Source organism: Denticeps clupeoides, chromosome 4, assembly GCF_900700375.1.
Source record: "Denticeps clupeoides chromosome 4, fDenClu1.1, whole genome shotgun sequence".
Lineage (NCBI taxonomy): Eukaryota > Metazoa > Chordata > Actinopteri > Clupeiformes > Denticipitidae > Denticeps > Denticeps clupeoides.
In genome coordinates, this window is record NC_041710.1 from 18,880,725 (window position 1) to 18,900,864 (window position 20,140).

General features: G+C 42.1%; 2 protein-coding genes across 5 annotated transcripts; one reads left to right on the forward strand and one right to left on the reverse strand.

The window, feature by feature from the left end:
- Window positions 1–352: 352 nt before the first annotated feature.
- On the forward strand, window positions 353–14,934 carry slc7a14a (solute carrier family 7 member 14a). Of its 4 annotated transcripts, none has more exons than XM_028976229.1 (8): window positions 353–513; window positions 4,832–5,388; window positions 5,971–6,207; window positions 6,796–7,013; window positions 7,119–7,265; window positions 8,859–9,067; window positions 9,268–10,145; window positions 12,116–14,934. In XM_028976229.1, the coding sequence occupies exons 2-8, from the start codon at window positions 5,085–5,087 to the stop codon at window positions 12,466–12,468; spliced, it is 2,346 nt and encodes a 781-aa protein (XP_028832062.1). In that variant the 5' UTR covers window positions 353–513; window positions 4,832–5,084; the 3' UTR covers window positions 12,469–14,934. The 4 variants fall into 4 exon arrangements, with proteins under 4 accessions (XP_028832062.1, XP_028832061.1, XP_028832063.1 ...); XM_028976228.1 differs by lacking the exon at window positions 353–513 and adding an exon at window positions 558–787; XM_028976230.1 differs by lacking the exon at window positions 353–513 and adding an exon at window positions 568–670.
- A 1,964-nt stretch (window positions 14,935–16,898) lies between these two features.
- Window positions 16,899–18,929, reverse strand: cldn11a (claudin 11a). Its single transcript, XM_028976233.1, has 3 exons — window positions 18,498–18,929; window positions 18,098–18,262; window positions 16,899–17,701 (listed from the first exon to the last, which is right to left on the reverse strand). The coding sequence occupies exons 1-3, from the start codon at window positions 18,721–18,723 to the stop codon at window positions 17,445–17,447; spliced, it is 648 nt and encodes a 215-aa protein (XP_028832066.1). The 5' UTR covers window positions 18,724–18,929; the 3' UTR covers window positions 16,899–17,444.
- Between the last annotated feature and the right edge of the window lie 1,211 nt (window positions 18,930–20,140).

Below are 20,140 nucleotides of genomic sequence, written 5' to 3' on the forward strand. Positions count from 1 at the left end.
TATTATGTGTTTATTATGATAATTGTTTCGTTTAGGTGGTAGAAAATAAAATTGAGGATGATGATGTTTCGATTTTCTTTAGAAATCCATTGAACGGCCTGAGGAACGCCAGTGCTTTATGCTCGTGGTTGCACATTAGGACCGTGCTTCAGCTCGAATGAATAAAACCAACATTATTATTAATCGCGGCTGATGTAGATGGCGAGCTCGATACTTCCATCTCGTTCCCTGCTTATTTATCACCAGGACCGAGGCGGCTCCATGCTGACATGCGTGCTCTTCTGTTCACACAGTTAACCACAGAGAGGAAGGAAAACATGAATCGACATCACAACGTCACCGACGCTCGGGGATAAATAATACGCGGCGCGTCGGGTCACGTGACGCGCGGCGCATGAATAATGCAGCGCGTTTTACATCGCCGCACCGCTGCTAAATTTCAGCATCAGACGTGGAGGTCCGCATCGCCCTGAGACGATAATCCGCCCGGCGCCTGGGTCACGTGATCTCGCGGTATTTCGTTGTTTTTTTTTTTTATTTGGGGGGGGGGGGTTCTTTTTGTGTCGTTGTTGCTGTTCTTGCTGTTGAAACAATGGCGTTTCGGGCTCCGCGTCCTCTGCGAGGTACCCGGACGGAGTGAGCAGCGCCCGGGCTCCTCGGCATCTTCACGGTACCTGCATCGCACCCTCGCCGAGAACACGTGCCACGTGCTTCTGGGCGTTTTACTGCGCGGAGAGCCGTGAAGATTAGAGCCGATGATGGTGTTGCTTGTGGAGACGCAGTGAAGGTTAGAGGGGGGGGCGGACGGGACGATGCGCTGTTAAAACTTGGCTGAACTCTCCGGGGAAGCGATGACGTGATCATGATTATTTGGAATTTATATCATGTGCGTCACTCGCTGTTCATTTGGGAGTAGCCCGCGTTAGGGTCAATCCTTTACATAATTCCATTTCACCCGTGCGAAGCAGCCTACACGACATGGTGGCGGTCCCCCTGTCACCGACTGCGGCGCTGGCCGTGGTGCTGAAAGTCACTCCCCACCGTTCCAGCTCTCCACCCAGGGCGCAGAGAACCGGACCGGGGTCCGGGCGTTTATCACACCGCCCATCCATATCAGCCAGAGGGAGAGGGATATTTCCCAGGGTCATTTTCCTCTATGGCTTCCTAAAGGGTTGTGCATGTGTGTTTTTACTGTTTTATATAACTATGCACAGTCCCGATGATGTCAATGGAACAGCAGAACACGGGCAGATTCATACAGTCTGTTTCTTTCAGCGCTCTCCTCTGGTCTTGTCTTTAGATGGCGGTGCGAGGATATATTTCTCCGTGAACAATGAGGCTAATTCACTTAACAGTTAGATCTTTATTTCCTTTCTTCCTCTGCATCCATTTGTTTGAAAAGGAAACGCAGCCATTGTCAGAGCAATTGGCCCCTCGGTGTAAATTTCATCAATGTCACCATTGTTGCCAGTGTTTATACTTTCACCCAGACATTTATTGCCCGAGAGGTGAAAGATGGGGAACAAGGACAGCAGCCAAGGTCTTGTAGCAGGACTGGGTCTCCACGCAGATCCCTGCCATGTGTCACTCGGTGCATTGTGGCATATGTTTGCCAGGGCAAACAAGGAAACAATAGCGGCATGTTGGTGATGGGGGAGGAACGGAGAGGGGAAAAGACGTCATTGTGGACAGGTGACGACATCTGAACCAGTGTCCATCCAGCTAATATAAGGATGGCCCTCTTTTAAAGCTTGGGAGCGGAGGATCCCAGCTGACCAATGGTTGGGGCCGAGGGATGAGGCATGTACGGGGAGGAGGGGGGAGGTGACCCGTAAATCCCCAGGGCTGAAGTGATCTTTGACCTCCGTGCCAGGCAGACCGGGGCAGCAGTGCACTTACGTAACAGCGCAAAGTGCCAACGGCAGAAGGGGAGAGGAGGAGAAAAGAGATGGGCAGGTTTTCGGAGTGTAAGACTGAGACTCATAACCGAACACATAACACAACAATGGTTATAAAAAGGATTTTAAATAAGATTGTCTTTATGGGGGAACCTTAATACACTTAACGTCATTTACATGTGTGCAGGAAAAACAGATAAAGCCAGAGACAGACAGTATTGACATATCTGCAAAGTCTGTGCCACCTTTTTTATGGTTTGGGTTTTATTTAGACAGATGTGGACAGATATACCAGTCTCTCTTACTGCCCCCCAGTTGACACGTAGCTGGTCCTACATACTGTTCACTTTCTCAGTGTTTTAGTGATTTATATAATATGAGAAGGGTAAAGACAGTGTCGCTCTTACCCCTTTCACTTTCCACATTCTTTATTCCACATTCTTTTTAAATGCAGGGACAGACAGAGATGGTCAAATTCTGATTCAAAGCTCTGTGGACTGCAAGTAAATACCTCCAGGGTTCATAATATTTTTTAAATTTAATATCAGTAATGAATTGTTTTTATTCCCTGATTTACAAAATGTGAAATTAGAATAGAATGGAGGAGGAATGGAATAAGATGAGTATGACATATTTAATATCCAAACCAGACATCTTATAAGTCCAAATTATATGATTATATGATCTAGGCCACTGGCAGCCATGTAAGTGAATCACGCATATTAAACATTGTGTGTATGTTTGTGTGTGTGTGTGTGTGTGTGTGTGTGTGTCTTGGCACGACACTAACACCCCGCAGTTGAATGTCTCTTTATACATGTTTTCAAAATCTATGAACAAATGAAGAGGGCTGTCAAATTTGTTGTCAACAGAGGTTGTGTGATCGCTGTCAGCATTTTTAGTGGGAGTGAAAGATGTCTGTCACGCTCCCCTGATAATCATGTTCAGGGGAGTTTGTTAATGTTCATTGAGTGTTAATTTCTGGAACACTATTTGAAGCACCTTTGGATTCAGAAAACTAAACACTGGGGCCTGTGAGGTGCTCTCACATTCCCGGACATTTCCCAGCATTCCGGTCCTGTGTATTCCAGGCCGGATTCGAGTGTTTGTTTTTCTTGTGATTGTTCTATCCTCCGTCATTCATCCTTTGGATCATGTATGTATGTTTTTACTGTTTTAGTCTAGGGGTCCATTGATTAAAACCCATTGTTTTGAGTGTTTGTGTCCTCCTGTCACATTGTTTTGTGCACTGATGGTCTGGCACTCTATTTTCATGATGAAAAAAAAGATATTATCCAAAAAAGTCTCTGTTCCATAGGGTCCAGAGGAGGTGAAACTAAGTTGTGTTAGGCTACATCCCCCTGAGTAACCATTAAATGTAAGATTTATGTAATCAAGCAGGAAATATTTCAAACTATATCTAGCTATATTACCTTTGTATCTGGAACAACATGGCTCGGTGGAGGGTGGCCTTCAAGGGTGCCATTTCACTGTAGTCTGTGTACATCAGGGTAAGATAGACAAAGGCAGGAGGCAAAAGTTATGTCTAAAAACGTGATGAAGAACATGATGGAATAGCCTCATAGTGGGAAGTTGTGCAGAGGCTGTCAACAGAAATGAGGTACCATGACGGGAGGGCCTCAGAATAGGGAGCTTTGTTGTAAAGTGAAGGAGAGCGAAGTGAGGGTGTGACGGAGAAAGACAGATAAGGACAGATTGGGGCATTAAAGGTGATAGATTTGGAAGAAGTAAGAGAGGCTGAGATTTTTCTGAGACAAAGATAGAGCGAAGAAGAGAGGTAGGTGAAGGGTGAAGAAGCCAGATGAGGATAACAGTTATTTATCCTGCTGTTTTATTATTAGGGCTCTTCGCTTATCTAATAGAGTGGGCTATTAACAATAGTTTTTCTGTGTCCACTGTTCAGGGATATTATTAGGAGCTTGCACACTGTTTCTTCCCCTGTTGAAATTGCCCCATTATCCATTATAACTTGACTTTCCCTCCAAGATGTCCTGCATTGGAGCTGGGTTGGGGAGACTCTTTACCTGCTATAGCAAGGAATAGCTGGTACCTTCTCAGCCTTGCCATAAGCGTCATTGGGGGAAATCAGTAATGCTACAGTCATTGACATTGCAGATGTCAAGTTAGGCACTTCATCTCTGCTTTGTCACTTCAGCTCAGTTGATGATTTTATGTATATGTGAATATGTATATCCTCGTACAGTAGCATGGCTTCTCAGCTTCTCTTCTTCCGCTTTGTCCTACTGTTGTTTGCTGAAATAAGTAATATAACCTAATGATCCTGTGTGTGTGAGTGTGTATTTTATCTCGTCACATTTTAATGGCTGTTCCCAGAGGACATTTTTTTATTTGACTGGCCAGACATGAACAGTGATTTCTTTGCTTCTCAAATAGCAATCTTCAAGGTGGGCAAATTAAAAGATTTATCACCATCGACCTCTGAGTCCCAAGAGGAGAATCACTATAGCAACCAAGCACTAGGAGAGTGTGTGCAACGGGAGGTAGTAGCTGTGGGTGTGGGTTACCAGTTTAATGAATGCATTTTTTTATAAACCTTGTCTTTGGAGAAATTTCTGTTGAAATTAAGAATCATTGTATAAATTCTATTTTGTATTATACAATAAATTACTATGAATTACAATTGCTTAGAAATCATTTTTACAGCTTTTTGCAGAAGAATGTAAAGTTACATTTATTTAGATGCATGTATTTGCATTAATGCCGAAATATGTGCAGGTTTTGAGCAGTCACTTCTGATCCTTCCTGACTGTTTTCATCTAGTTACTAAATTGATCCTATCCAGTTCCACTTATGAAAGGTCGCTAGACCCCTTTCTTATCTTAAATGAAACCATGCTTTAAAATATGTTTGCATGCCAAGTAGGAAAAATAACGTTCTTTTTTTCTATTTAGACTGATTCCTACCATAAAACCAACCAGGATCCTGGATCATGTGGAAACCATTCAGCATATACCTTGCCTGGTGGTAGCAGAGGCCGACTGGAAACACCTCCTTTTTTCTGGACTGGTCTCATCTGGCTTATCAGCAGCAGCCAGTTCATCCACTTAACCTTCAGTTGTATTTAGACATCAGAAACACACAACTGGACTCCTACTCAACCATCCTGATTGTGGTTCCTTAGCCTGTGTTTTGACATACCTCAAGATGAGTGGACTTCTTGCAAAATTGGACCCCAGGAGGATCCAATGGGGGGCAACATGGTGCGCTTTCCAATCCCGTGTTTTGCGCACAAAGCCAGTGGAGTCTATGCTGGAGAGTACGGGTGGCACAGGGGCTCATGGAACCAAGCTGGCCAGAGTCCTTACCACTGTGGACCTGGTGTCACTTGGAGTGGGCAGCTGTGTTGGCACAGGCATGTATGTGGTATCTGGACTGGTTGCCAAGGAGATGGCTGGCCCTGGGGTCATTGTGTCTTTTATTATTGCAGCAGTGGCATCCATCCTGTCAGGTAAATAGTGTGCTCCTTTCTGGTTTCACTGACATTATTTTGATATTAACTTTGATATTAATTTGCAAGTCCTGTAAGACATGCTATGGTGTCATCATTAGACTTTCATTCTAAAGAAATTGAGCTAAATACCTCTGCCTTGACTTCCAAGTTCAAACTGCACCTGCTTAAGTGTCAGCAACTAGATGGAACACTAACTAGCTGTCCCTGCAAAAATACAAAGAATTTTAGGACAGACAACAAACATTGACACAGCTCTACAGATTTCAGTCTTTGTAAGACTAATAACGAAGAAATAAAGAAGAAAATGTACTTTTTTTTTCTTGAAAAGTTAGAAATGTTAAAAACATTCAGAGATCATAGCAAAAAGCAGTATATTTAGTATTATTGAAAAGGGCCTGTTTATTGTCTATCCTAAACTCTTATCTGGTCTAGATTTTGAATACTTGACATCTGATCTCAAAAATCAATGGTGCTACATTAGTTGCTAATTAAAGACCTTCGTGTGGCTTCTCCAGCTACATCCAAATATCTGTAGGAGTACATTGGTAGGTGCAGTATCTAACTTTTTTTCTACTACAGGAGTGTGCTATGCTGAGTTTGGTGTTCGTGTCCCAAAGACCACAGGCTCAGCCTATACCTACAGCTATGTGACAGTAGGAGAGTTTGTGGCTTTTTTCATTGGCTGGAACCTGATTCTGGAATACCTGATTGGCACAGCCGCTGGCGCCAGTGCTCTCAGCAGCATGTTTGATTCGCTGGCCAATCACTCTATCAGTGGCTTCATGATCAGCCACATAGGCACACTCAATGGCCTTGGTGAGTAAAACAATATATATTGCAGGATCATTAAAAAAGCTAAGGAGAATCCTGAGTAAATTATTACATAAATATATGGAAGGTATTTAACATATGATTAAAGATTTTTCTGCACATTCATTGCCTTCTCTCTCCCACTTATACATGCCATGCATGTATTCTTGTATTTTGTGTGTGTGTGTGTGTGTGTGTGTGTGTGTGTGTGTGTGTGTGTGTGTGTGTGTGTGAGACAGATTCTAAGAGGTTATTTGAGATCCCCCTGTGCTGTGACATTTTCAACATTGTGGAGCTGAACTTGTCAGCCTTGTCAACTGCTATCAGTGTTATAGTCTTATCTAAACTGTTATTTATGTCTAATGTCTAAAAGACTGATGACGAACACTGACCTGTTATTACATAACCAATCACATAAATTCATTCATTTATGCAAGGTTCTTCCCCGGAGAGACTTCTATTGTTATTACGAGCATGTTTGTCCTGGATCAATATAGGGTTAAGTGCAAGTAGTATCAAACAGATATGACCTCTGACTTTATTGTCCACTCTATTTAGTGGTTAATTAGCATTTGTGTTTCTTTTTTCTTGCAGGTAAAGGCGAGGAGTCCTACCCTGATATTCTGGCTTTGGTGATAGCCATACTAGTAACTGTGATCGTTGCCCTTGGGGTGAAAAATTCAGTGGGCTTCAACAACGTGCTGAACGTCATTAACCTGATAGTGTGGGTCTTCATGATGATAGCAGGTCTCTTCTTTGTCAGTGGGACCAACTGGGATGAGGGTCGATTCCTTCCATATGGATGGTCAGGGGTAATGTATATTTCAAAATGTCCTGGGATTAAAAAAATATCAAGGCAACATGAAATTCAAATTTTTGCACAGCCATAGATACAGCCTCTTTAATCCAATCTTCAGGTCATGCAAGGTGCAGCCACCTGCTTTTATGCTTTCATCGGTTTTGACATCATTGCCACCACAGGCGAGGAGGCCAAGAGCCCAAACACATCCATACCATACGCCATTACTGCCTCACTGGTGACCTGCCTTACTGCGTACGTCTCTGTAAGTACACATTTACATATCCAGCAGATCAGTTTTTCTAAATGAAAGTTGTAACAAACAAATCATTCTGAATTATTCTGCATATCATTTCTGATCTGAAACAGGATAAGATCAAGCTAAATCAACGTATTATTTCCTAAAACTCCTAATTTAGATGTTTTTAAATTTGTCCTGGGAGTTCTTTAATATCCCAGCATTACCAATTTCTCTTCATATTTTAATTGTTTGAAGGTAATTGATTGAAAGGTTTTGGGCTCTGTGCCGGAACGGTTGTGTATTCGGATCATAAGGCTGGCTGTGCATTCCTGATGAAACTGCTAACTTTGAAAGTGAAAGTGAAGTGATTGTCACTTGTGATACACAACAGCAATTTGATACACAATTTGTCCTCTGCATTTAACCCATCACCCTGAGTGAGCAGTGGGCAGCCATGACAGCCGGGGAGCAGTGTGTGGGGACGGTGCTTTGCTCAGTGGCACCTCAATGGCACCTTGGCAGATCGGGATTCGAACCGGCAACCTTCTGATTACGGGGCCACTTCCTTAACCGCTTCGCGAACACTTCCCCTTTTTGTTTTTTTTTATAAAAAAGAAAGAACATATTGCAACATATTGCTGCGCTGGCTCTGCCTGTTGCTTGTTGTCATGGTTACTGCTCGTACGCAGTGGAGTGGTGGATAGGTAGCATCAGTAATACCGCACCCCTGCCTTTGTAAAGCACCTGGAGGCCTCCTTGTCTCCATCTTATTTCGCCTCTCTGTTTGTGCCTCTGTCCCCGGGTCTTTCAGTGTTTCTTTATTCACCAGCTCTCTACTTTTATTAATTTAATTTTATTTATGCTCAGCCTGCAACCACTCTATTATTTATTTATTTTTATTTATGCTCAGCCTGCACCCACACTATGAGCTGGAAAAAATCTGAATTTCAAATTGAGTTTTGTTCACACCTTTGAAGCCTCCAACAGCAAAACCCACTAATTAAAAGTGCTGTCTCCACCAGGGTGATGGAGCATACATCTGTAGTTGTGCATACAAATACATGTAATGTTATTTCAATTTTATCTTCTTTCATCACATACCATAATTTTCATAAACCTTTTGCAGCAGTCTAATCTGTGCAGCAGATGTGCCTCGATTAAATGTAAAATATTTCCTATACACAAATCCTGGTTCTGTCATTTGTTCTGAAGTGATCACGAGGAATGTGGGGATGTTTGTTTCTTCACCTGTGATTGTATTGTATTGAAAGTATTTATCACATGAATAAAGTGGACCCAAGCAATAAGGTCTACCCTACTTGACCTGGGGCAGTGGTGGCATAGCAGTTAACTTGTAACGGAAAGGTCACAGGTCAGAATCCCTTGAGTAAGGTACCGTCCGCACATGGCTCACCGTTCATGGCTGCCCACTGCTCATCAAATGTGATGGGTTAAATGCACTTCATTGTGTGCACCATGTGCTGTGTGCAGTGAATCACAATGACAATCACTTTCACTTTTTTCACTTCACTGCCATACAAGGCAGTGAAGTGATGCTCATGGGTCATTGGCAACTCAACAAAATTTTTTGCTAACCCTTGTCTCTTATCATTCCAGGTGAGCGTGATTCTCACTTTGATGGTGCCCTACACCGAGATTGATGCTGATGCACCTCTAATGGAGATGTTCTCCCTCCATGGATTCCAGGCAGCCAAATACATTGTGGCCATAGGCTCCATTGCTGGACTGACAGTCAGCTTGTTGGGATCACTCTTCCCCATGCCCAGGGTGATCTACGCCATGTCAGGAGATGGCCTGCTCTTCAGGTAGATACATTGTTATCTCCATAGTGTAATCATATCTTGAAAGAAATATAAATCATCTCATCTGATTTATTATTTAAGTCCATATCTTTAGAAATTGCGCAAATGAGCAGAATAATAAATCATATCCTATGAATAACTGCTTTATCAACTGAAATAATGTCTCAGTGGCATAGGTGGCACTTAATAGCATATCTCACCAGGTTCCTGGCCACCGTCAGCACCTATACTGAGACCCCAGCCGTGGCCTGTGTGGTATCAGGCTTCCTGGCATCACTGCTGTCGCTGCTGGTTAGTCTGAGGGACCTGATCGAGATGATGTCCATAGGCACGCTGCTGGCCTACACATTGGTGTCAGTCTGTGTACTACTGCTACGCTACCAGCCTGAGAGTGACATCCACGGATTTGTCAACTTCCTGTCAGAGGAGAATGCCAAGCGTAAGGAAGGGGTTCTGGCAGAGTGTGAGAAGGACGCCTGCTCTCCCATCAGTGAGGGTGATGACTACACGGGTCCACCCACCAACACCTGTGGTGCTAAGAACCTACCCTCTCTGGGTGATAATGAGATGCTCATTGGCAAACCTGACAAGTCGACCTACACGGCCAGTCACCCCAACTACGGCACAGTGGACATGTCCACGGGTATCGAGGCAGACGAGTCGGAGAGCAGCGGGGTTCTCAAGCTCAAGAAGCTGCTGGGCCCACGTTACTACACCCTTCGCATCCGCCTGGGGCTGCCCGGCAAGATGGACCGACCTACAGCAGCCACAGGCCGCACGGTCACCCGCTGCGTTTTGCTGCTTTTCTTTCTCTTTTTTGGCTTCTGCTCACTGATTACTTTTGGGGCGGACTGCATCGCCGAGGGCCGCTGGTGGGCCGTGCTGCTGTTGGTGCTGCTATTTGTAGTGATTGCGCTGCTTATTATCATTATTATCCAACAACCTGAGAACCCCAAGCGCCTGCCCTACATGGCCCCCTGCGTCCCCTTTGTACCCGCCTCGGCCATGCTGGTCAACATTTACCTCATGCTCAAGCTGTCCAGCATCACATGGTTGCGATTTGCTGTCTGGTGCTTTGTGGGTGAGTTAACATCATTCATTTATTATTGTAGAGGGAAAGAAATTAATTCTCTGGGAGGGTTTTGTTTGCATCTGTGTGTATGTGTTTGTATATCTGTGTGAAATTGGGGACACACCAGGGCTGCCAACATTTCCAGTATAGCTTCAAATAAAGATCAATGATTTAGAATTACATTAACTAAAAGTGCACCTTAATAAACATGTGCTAAGGAGGTGTTCTGCCTGTTGTAGAAGATAGCTTTGCTGCAGTGTATGGAAGAAAAACTTTGCAACTTCTGCAGGAAACATAAACACTTGGATGAGCAGGTCACCAGCTGATCCACAACACTGCCATCGTCTTTGTGTCACATGATGGTCGAAGTGTAGCTTTATTTGTTGGATGCTGAGTCAATCACTGATTGATTGCTAATACTTAGTTTGCTGGATGACCCTGAATTTCACAAGTTTAATAATCTTCCTTTGAAATTTTGTCTTTGAATGTTTTAATTGTGGATGCAAAATATTCAGAAAATGTTCAGTGTTTGAAATCTAAAGGCTGGGCACACACAACCAGTGCAGAGGCACCTAATTAGGAAGCCCTGGTCCATCACAGTGGAGCCCCATCTGGCCTGATTGACCAGGGTTGCATTAAAAAAATGTTGCAGCCATAGAACTGCCATAGAAATGTGAACAAAACACCTTAGGGTTTTTTTTACTCTTTATCTGACACACTTTGTGCTGATGACAGTGCACATGGTCAGAGACCAACTGTGTACCCTACATATTGTTGTTTAAGCAAACAGTTGTAGTCTGACTGTTAGGGGTGTGTATTGGCAAGGATCTCACAATATGAAACGTATCACCATACATGGGTCACGATACGGTTATATCACGATATATTGTGATTTTTTACATATTGTGATATTCTACAGTTCATTGGAAATGTAAAACCAGAACTGATATACAAGATGCTGTGATCGGTCTGTCATGTTTTGCGATTTCACACCGCCTGAAATGCCAAGCAGTAATTCACAGTACCCAGCTGTACAGCGGCAGGAGTGGAAGTTGTAGTACCACGGGTTGGTGCTTACACAGGGCACCAAACAGGCTGGCACCGCCCCCTTTCTGTGACATCACTGTGACATCACTTTTGTGACGTTGATGTGTGAAGAGCAGTATTATACCATCACGTTTACTCTCAGTTGGGAAATATATCATTGGGCCAGTATCCATCCAATACTCATATCAATTTTGTCTTGATAGATTCTATATTTAGGATCAATATGCACATCCCTAGCGCCACCTACCACAGAGGAGTGTTCTCAGCCTGTTCAGCAGTGCGCAAGGCATAATTGATCAATCGCAAGTGGAGTTTGGCCAACGCACTGGGCAGCCAGATCTGATAAATAAAACAGCGGTTTAGCCTGAGATAACAGGGGTATGGCGTGGAAGTCCTGACCTGCTGTCTTAATAATGTCTTTTGAAAGCTGACTGAATTATTGATTGAACGAGACATGTTCTTAGTGTAAAAATGATTGGACTGATATGGCAATGTGCTGTTTTTTGGGTGACACAGTGGAATGCAGAATAATGCAACAGTTTAAAGAATGTTAGCTAAAATATTAGCCAAAAATGCTTTTTGAAATGTAAATAAATCCTAACTAATTAAAAATGTGCTGTTTTATTTTTTAAACTTTAACAGCCACAGAGCGATTTCTGGTTTTGTGCTTGCTTCCTGTTATTAACATTAGCAAGATTAGCATTTAGCTAGTAATGTTCTATTTCATCTTCAGTTCTGAAAATATGGAATTATTAATTAAAAGAATCACCAAATTCATGGCTTACTTAACAGCAAATAAATAAATATAAAATCTGTGTTAAAAATCTAAAGGCTGAAAATCTAAAGCTAGGAAACATCAAAAGCAACAAAAATAGTAATAATAGTAAAATTCAAGATCTGAGTTCTTTTATTTCTATGGCTATTCACTGCAGGTGTGCTCATCTACTTTGGCTACGGTATGTGGAACAGCACCCTGGAGATCACTGCCCGTGAGGAGGAGGTCCATGCCAGCACCTACCAGCGCTATGACATGGGTGTGGATGACAACTTCGGTGTGGACGGTGACTTCTATCCTGCTGGTGGGGCTTGGAGTCAGCATGACAGAAGTGCTCCGCAACACAATAAGCAGGAAGAGGCCGCTCCTGAGCCACCTCTGTCTGATGCTCTCGACAACCACAGGACCTCTTCTTCCTCCCATACCAGTAGATCCAAAAGTAAAGGCAAAGCAGGTCTGGGTTTTGAGGGCCTGGTGGTGGACGATGACTTTGATTCCCCCCTTGAATGAGAGGGTCCCTCTGAATGAACTTGTCTGCCAATGGTTACAACCCTTGGGCTAGATTGTTACCTCTATCTCCTCTCAATAGAAAACCATATTTGTTTCATTGTCATTTGTATGATTTGAGTTTCAGTTTACATTAGGACATAATCTGATGTAGACTAGAACAATACTGAATTAATTTAGGGATGAACGAAAGATCCCTTTGTGAGAGTGGATACCAGCGTAGTTTTAGGTACTGCTGATCTGCAGTTCTATATCACAACCGTTGGCCTTTCTTAACTGAGAAGCTGTTGAGACTCCTTAAGCACTTGTCTTTTTTGGTGCTTTTGAAGGCCATTTGCAGTGTTCCTACTTTCCATCCACTATGGAAAACTGAATAAGCTCAATATTGAAACATATGCTGCAAAATTATTATTAACATCACTTTCTCTGACGCCATGAGAGATTATTCTACCATGTGCATGCTGGTTGACATCTTCTCTGTCTGAGATAAACCTTCTACACGGCCAAAAGATTTTTTCTCCTCCTCTCTTAACATCTAGCCCAAGGGGTGGGTGGGGCTGTTGACAAGTTTGCCACAAATAGTAATTGAACTTTGCTTGCAATAGTGCCTTCATCTTGTCAGCATGTGCTTTAACTATGATCATCAGTTTGTCCATGGTAATTTTTTATTTTTTGTTCTTCCTTCATACAAAACAGGCAGGGGTGTGTGTGTACTGTGGGTTTATTTGTGTTTGTTTCTCGGGGGTGTCCATTGGGCTGTCACACATCGGCCACCTACTAAGCGTATCTTCCATATTTGCTGTGACTCCATGCTTCATCCTTGCAAGCAGGCAGCTCTGTGTCTTTAGCACTCTGGTTCCTAATGCAAACAGTATGGTTTGTGTCTCTTAGCTTGTCAGTGTCCCTTTCATAAGGGTGAGAAGAAAATCGAAAAAATTAAATGCATGAGTTGAGGGAGGGGTGGACCTCCTATCTGAATGTCTCTTGCTGGGATGTGCTTCTACTGTGACTCAGGTGTTGTCAGGCTTTTCTCTATCTAGTCTCTGCTGTGTGTCAATCTTTCAAAGAGTTCACCAAAAACACCAGAACAAGGCAAGCAAGGCCCCAAATGCCCCCAAACTGCTCTCGGTGTGCATTTTCTGCATGAGAGAATCTGTCCATCCATGAAAAGCCTTTTGGTCAACTTTTTTTTTTATATCTGCACTGCCCCCATTCGGCACATTCCACTGATAGTGGCTCATCTTGGGTCAATGACACGGCCGAAGATTTATATATTTCCCTATGAATTAAACATTCCTTCTCTGCCACAAGAAGATAATGGCTGAATCTTTATTGCTTTTTTCATAGAGGTCTGCTGCTGCGTACGCTTGGTGTTCCCATTGGGACCTTGGTTGGTGCGTTCATGTAGCAGTGGTATTTCGGTGTGACTGCCGTTCGATGTGTTGTGTTGAATGTTTAGCATGTTAAGGTGCACTGGGCCAAGAGTAGTCATGTTGCTGAGTATTTGCATGTCTGACTACCACTACGAGACGTAATACAACTTTTCTGATGTAGCGAAACCTGGGATGGGGAGGGTGGCTCTAAATCCTGGTCAGCCGATTTGGTCTCTCCCACTCAGCCTTCTGTTTACAGAACAAGCCAAAGTCTTGTAGTCAAACATTTGTTTACGTAACATTGAACATAGTGGCTATTAAATTGTCAGAGAATTGAAGAATTAGTTTAAATTCGAAAGACCTAAAAGAAAAAAAAATAAAGTTTTATTGTTATTGTTAGGTATTTTATTTCTTTTAGGGTCTGTTTGAACCTGGATAAAGTATGCTTTTTTAAAGTATCATTTTTAGGAAATAATTTCTTTCTATCTTTTTTTTTCGTTATTTTTTTATAATTTTTAATTTATTCATGGTAAGGTGCCTCTTCCAGTTCACCGCAATCCCCAGGGAGATGCTTTGTAAAGGCAGAGACTGCATATATTTTTAATGATGTCGTTCTAGAAAGACTTAGATGACGAAAACTCTTTTTCACAGAACCGTTGCAGTAGACTATTGTAAAGCATAAAACTTTGGATAGATAGTGTTTAAAAAGAGGAAACATTATTTCAAAAGAGTGAGCACCTATTTTATTACCAGTCTGTTTAGAAAAATATATTACTAATGTTAATGACAAACAAATGTTGCCACTATTGCTTTTAAAGTCAGCTACTATTTGTTTATTTTGTCTCAAAGAATACGGTACTGTGTTGTACTTGTGCAGTTTATTTGGTCTTTGTTCAGGAAATGTTGAGACTGGCTTCCCTTGCAAACTTGATATTTGTTTCTTGCTGTATATTTTGATATGACGTTTGATGTAATCTTGTTTTTTTCTTTTTTTCGTAAGTGTTTCTTCTGTTTGTGTTCTTAGTTCCCCTGAGTGCACTGTGTAATATGTTGATATTGCTGCCATGCAACAATGAACGTTATTTATTGCAGATTCGATAGAGTGGTTTTCTTACTTTATCAGAGCACAACTGGAAAAAACATCAGAGGTTCATTTTCTATGTTAGTGGAGTATTTGACTTGGTCCAGTCCTGTCTTCCTGTGGGGTGCGCCAGTTGGCCTGGAGCTGGTCCATGTCCCATGAGTGCTATTTACCTGACAACAGATGGATAAGGGTGCCACTGGCTTTGCAGAGGGATGAGCTCCATGTGGTCTGATGTAAAACCATTCCCATTTCCATCACTATGGATCAGATCCATGTCAGTGTACTACAGTATGGTTTTGACGTGTCAAAACATATTGTCACACGCAGCTCATACACTGCAGACCTGTCTGTCTGTACTGTATGGTTGTCACATTGTCACACTACACATCGCAAGGATTTGTTTGTGTGGGGGATTCAGCAATGCTAGGCTTATGAGTGTCTCATAAGACAGCATTGAGCTTCGACTGTGGATCTCCTAATCTTATGAACAGTGCCATTCTGTGAAAGGCATGCTTATGGGCTAGTCGATGTGTAAATGTTCCCACGATGCAATGGTGCTCAAATATACTGAAAGATATAAGGGGCACATGAACATGCAATCTAAAATCTAAGCAATAACGGGTTTTCTGTGCTCCTTAAGCACATAGTGCAGTTAACATGTAAAGTGTATTTAAGTATAAAAAGTATAAACCTTTTTTGATCATAAAAAATATATAGCCTTTGTCACTAGTGCTTCCCATAGTGCTTGCCTTGAATTCACATTAATCTAAAGCTTAATCTGACAATAGGTGACATACACTGGTTCGCTGAAGCCATAACTACAGTATTCACGTGATTACAAATTATCACAGGCATGCAGTTGTTGTCAGACTGAAATGAGTTTTATGGTATACTCACTACTATTAAGAAGAAAAAAACAAATGCAGGGCACATATAGTGCATTCAATGATCTAGGATCATCCAACACCAAAAGAGCTGAGCAATATGTGGAAACTGTCCTGATATCAGGGAACTAGGACATTGTCCCACGTGAGCTGGCCGTTCTGATAGTCGTGTGGGCGTGGGATTATGTCACATCAGTCAGCCTCAGGCCAGGCTATAAACACATTTCTGTTTGTTATCAGGAAAGTTTAGGGACAGATGAAACTCACAAGAAAATGAATCTCTATGCAAAATTATGTTTTTACTGGTGAGTCAAAATATACATGTATTTTTGTCCCTTGTTTTTTCCCCCAATGCCCCAAATCTCTCACCTACAGTGCATTTGAAATATGACGCTGTGTTCAAGCAGACAGATGCATCTCTGCGGAAGAAGCACAACACCGGTGATGTTTTAATGTGCTTATGTCTCTCTGCAGCTGAAAGGAGCCCTGCAGGTTCACCATGTAAGTAGTCGTGTGAGTCTTCAGCCAAGTGACCTCACATCAGGCACTGTGACAGGGAGCAGGTGCTTTCACACAAAGTTCTTACCAAGAAAAGGGAAATAAATTCAATTCTGTGGTTTTGTATGACCATCCACTGATCATTTTGTTTTCTGTTAACTTTCCTCAGTAGATCGGGCCCTTGCTGCCCTGGTTAGCTATAAAAGGTGCCTAGGCGAGTGAAGCAGGGCGGGTCCGGAGTATTCTATCAGGATTTAACTGATTCAGCATTCTGGTAGCCTAGATCCATTTCTCCAGTCTGGCAGTTCATCATAGTTCCCTGATTTCTGCAGAATATTTCCAGCTGATCTGGAACAGGTGGGGCACGACAACTGAGTTGAAAAGACTGTGCTTTTGCCTGTTTGCTAATAAGAACATTAAAACGTCACTGCATAAGATCATTCAGATATTTTACCTGAACCAATAACACTTAATTTCACTTATTTTGGCAACTTTTAAATATGCTTTATTTCACTTATAAATACATTTATATATGGAGAGAATACTTTTTGGCTTCTTATAAGGACTTGTACTACTCAAACAATAAGAACTGAGTATGTGTTAAAACGAAACCGTTTATTACAATAAAATAAAAAAAACATACAGTTCACAGGTACAAATGCCACAATAAATATATATAAAAAAATCACAATCTACTTTGGAACATGTCTAAAACCTTTTCTTCTGGAATATTGCAAAACATCTTGTATTTATCACCGCTTCCTGTGAGAGACAGGCACTTACTGGTATTATAGATTATAGTTCAGCTCACTACAGATTGAGGCCAGAGCAAATGACACAAATCTCACAAAAACACATGATGTTAATAGTTTTTTTTTTCTTTCATTGACAAAGTACAGTAAATAATGTTGAGTTTTAAAGAAAAACATAAAAGGAAATAAAGGAAATATTTTGCAGCCTTGTACAACACCAGGTCCCTTGCTGCTGGGTGGTTGCGTAACATCTCGGCGAGTCTCTGCCTCTCCCGTCTTTGAAGATCAGCTCACCCGAGCAAAATAAAATCCACGGTGTCACGTGAGACGCGTCCAGTAAACACGGCGTGTGTTGGCCGGGGGGGGTGGGCTGCTAATCCATGCCTGCTCACACATGCGCACTCTTGGCGTGGTTGGTGGATGGGGGCACGGGGTTGATGACGCCCTGTTTGCTGTAGTACAGGCGGCTGCTGTCGGTGTACGGGGCTGGGCTGTCGCTGGCACAGCAGGTGATCATGGAGCCCCCCAGCAGGCACAGGCCCGAGCCCACCCAGCCCAGGTACAGGGAGAAGCCGAAGGACATGAGTCCCTGATCGTGGTGGACACCGATGGGAAACCACACCGTGGACACGATTCCACAGACGGCTGCAAAGGATGCAGAGGAACAGTTAGGATCAGACAGTGGCGACTATTTTAGGGAACATTTCACAGCAGGGGGGGCTAGGGTGTGTAGGTGTGGCTCCCATGGAAAATTCAGGAGAGGGAATAGAAAAAAAAAATCTGTTTAGGAAAAGGCGTTGGCCAGTTGGTGGATCATCCAGATAAACTTTAATCATTTAAACAGATTTTTTGCTTAATGTGGAATGTGACCTGAGATCAGGAACTGTGGTGAGTGACCACGGGCTGTATTTTCCATTAAATGGAAAATACATTAAAACCGAATGAACTGATTAAGCTTGCATTCTAACAATCAGTTGACCATTATAGTGATTGGGACGCAATATCGACATTATCAATAGCATCATTGTAGAAATTCCTTACCTGTTATCAAGATGAGTATTCCTCCAAGCACAGATCTCTTGTTTTTGGCACTCTCGGGTTCACTTCCCAGGTTGATGCATGACATGGACATCAGCACCAGGGCGACAGCGGGCAGCCCCAGGATCGAGCCCGTGATCATTAATGCACGAGATGTCTGGATGTAAGCTGCAGAAATGAATATCTGTAATTATCCACCCTCATAATGCATCAGCACATTCACAATCATTAATTCAAAACATTCACATTAACAATCAAAACATTAGCAGATCATTCAATTTTCCTGTAGTGTATGCTTCAAACTAAAACAACAACAACAAAAAAACACATTCAATAATTATAAAGCATAAATCTCCCAAAAAATGGTTTGTATATGAAATCAGGAACTGTGGGACCAGCCTACCTGGTAAATCCAGGATCTGTGTGAGGGAGATACAGTGGTAGAGTGCTGTGGAGATCACACATTCCGTCCATAAGCCTTTGGCCCCCAACTCATCCATCTTCCTGCAGGTGTTCATTCCATATTTACAGGTAACTACCCAGTCATTGGTGGCTGTAGCAATGATGATCCCAATCCAACCAATACAGCCGAGCAGAAAACCAGTGAACTGGATGCAGGTGTTTGCCATCGCATTGAACAAAAACTTCACAGAGTTAAAGAAAAATGGATCTCTGGCTTGAATTAAACAATAAAATAAAAGGACCTAAGAAAAAAAAGTTAGGTAACGTAAATGACAACTTAATCTACTAAATTAACGTAATTTGCAAACTTCTGGTAAAAAGTATGTCCAGTCCACAAAATGCGTAATTCCATTTGTGAGAGCCAAGTTCAGAAAATAAAGGAATCTCTCTTATCATGGGTTTTATAGTCAAGCCAGAGCAACACAAAAAACTTCCAACCAATCAGGATTCACTCTCTCTCTCTCTCTCTCTCTCTCTCTCTCTCTCTCTGTCAGAGGGGCAGGGGCACAACTCTTGAAATATCTTATAAACATCAAACGGAAGGCATTACCCTATCTAAACTGATCAGTCTATTGCACAGGAAACACCTTCAATGTCATTTCCACAACAGGGCTGATTCTCTCACCATATTTTCTCTCAGCATATTTTCTATTGTGTCGTAGAAAAAGCATTTTGGAACAGTGGTGAACCCCACTGCCAGAGGCAAATATCATTTTTTAGGTTGTGGCTGCCATCTGGTGGTATCCGCCTGTCTGGTGCTGCAGGACCGCTTTTATTTTTATTAATCTTATCAACATGGCAATTCAGTATCCTCAGAAATGTAATGAAGTGTAATAAGGTTATCTCTTCTGTGACAGTGGTGTTGCTATAAAATATAAAAGACCATCACCAAAAGTTTGTCTCTTGAGAAAGATTTGTTCAAGCTGAGCCACCTACATCCTTGATCTCAGATCAGAGGCCTTTAGTGGACAATTTACTGTTTATATCCTTCATCTGAATAATAATTTTATTTAGTGCACTACTAAAGCACTGCATAAATAAATACATAACAACGTTTGTCATGGAATAGTTTACTGCGTTTTCAGCATGTATATTGACACACTGAGGAATTAATGTAGGAAAAAACAGTGCCTGCTTCATGAGCAAAATATGCCAATTATTAATGTGTATTTAATCATGTATTTATGTCATTAATTTTATCCAGGAGACTCTGATTAGTATTATGTACAGCAGTAAACCATTAGGATTTTGAATTGAATTTAAAATTGACTGCAGTGTCAACTAGTGAACTAGACACATAATGGCAGCGATGGTTTTTTGGAAGTCGTAATGATCATTAAAAGTTTTCTACTGAAGCTGCTAGTAAGTATGAGGCTGATGAGGGAGTAGTTTCTTAACTTTCAGTTTTTGGTCAAAAGACAGAGATGGCCTTTAATGCAAATATGACACCTACCTAAAGAAAAGGCAGCAGAGAGGAAGAGAAGACCTGCATATCTTTATGGGTTCTGTTATCCAGACGACACTGAATCCTTTTTCTCTGTTGTTCGGGTAAAAGGAGAATGAAATCCATCGATGTTTAATGTT

Bases quoted from the DNA above. Each gene is read 5' to 3' on its own strand.
- slc7a14a (XM_028976229.1), top strand. From the start codon at position 5,085: ATGAGTGGACTTCTTGCAAAATTGGACCCCAGGAGGATCCAATGGGGG. The intron at 7,266-8,858 runs GTAAGTACACAT...TTATCATTCCAG, and splicing joins GCCTTACTGCGTACGTCTCT to GTGAGCGTGATTCTCACTTT. The intron at 9,068-9,267 runs GTAGATACATTG...ATATCTCACCAG, and splicing joins GGAGATGGCCTGCTCTTCAG to GTTCCTGGCCACCGTCAGCA.
- cldn11a (XM_028976233.1), bottom strand. From the start codon at position 18,723: ATGGCAAACACCTGCATCCAGTTCACTGGTTTTCTGCTCGGCTGTATT. The intron at 18,263-18,497 runs GTAGGCTGGTCC...TCATTTCTGCAG, and splicing joins ACAGATCCTGGATTTACCAG to CTTACATCCAGACATCTCGT. The intron at 17,702-18,097 runs GTAAGGAATTTC...CATCCTTTGCAG, and splicing joins AATACTCATCTTGATAACAG to CCGTCTGTGGAATCGTGTCC.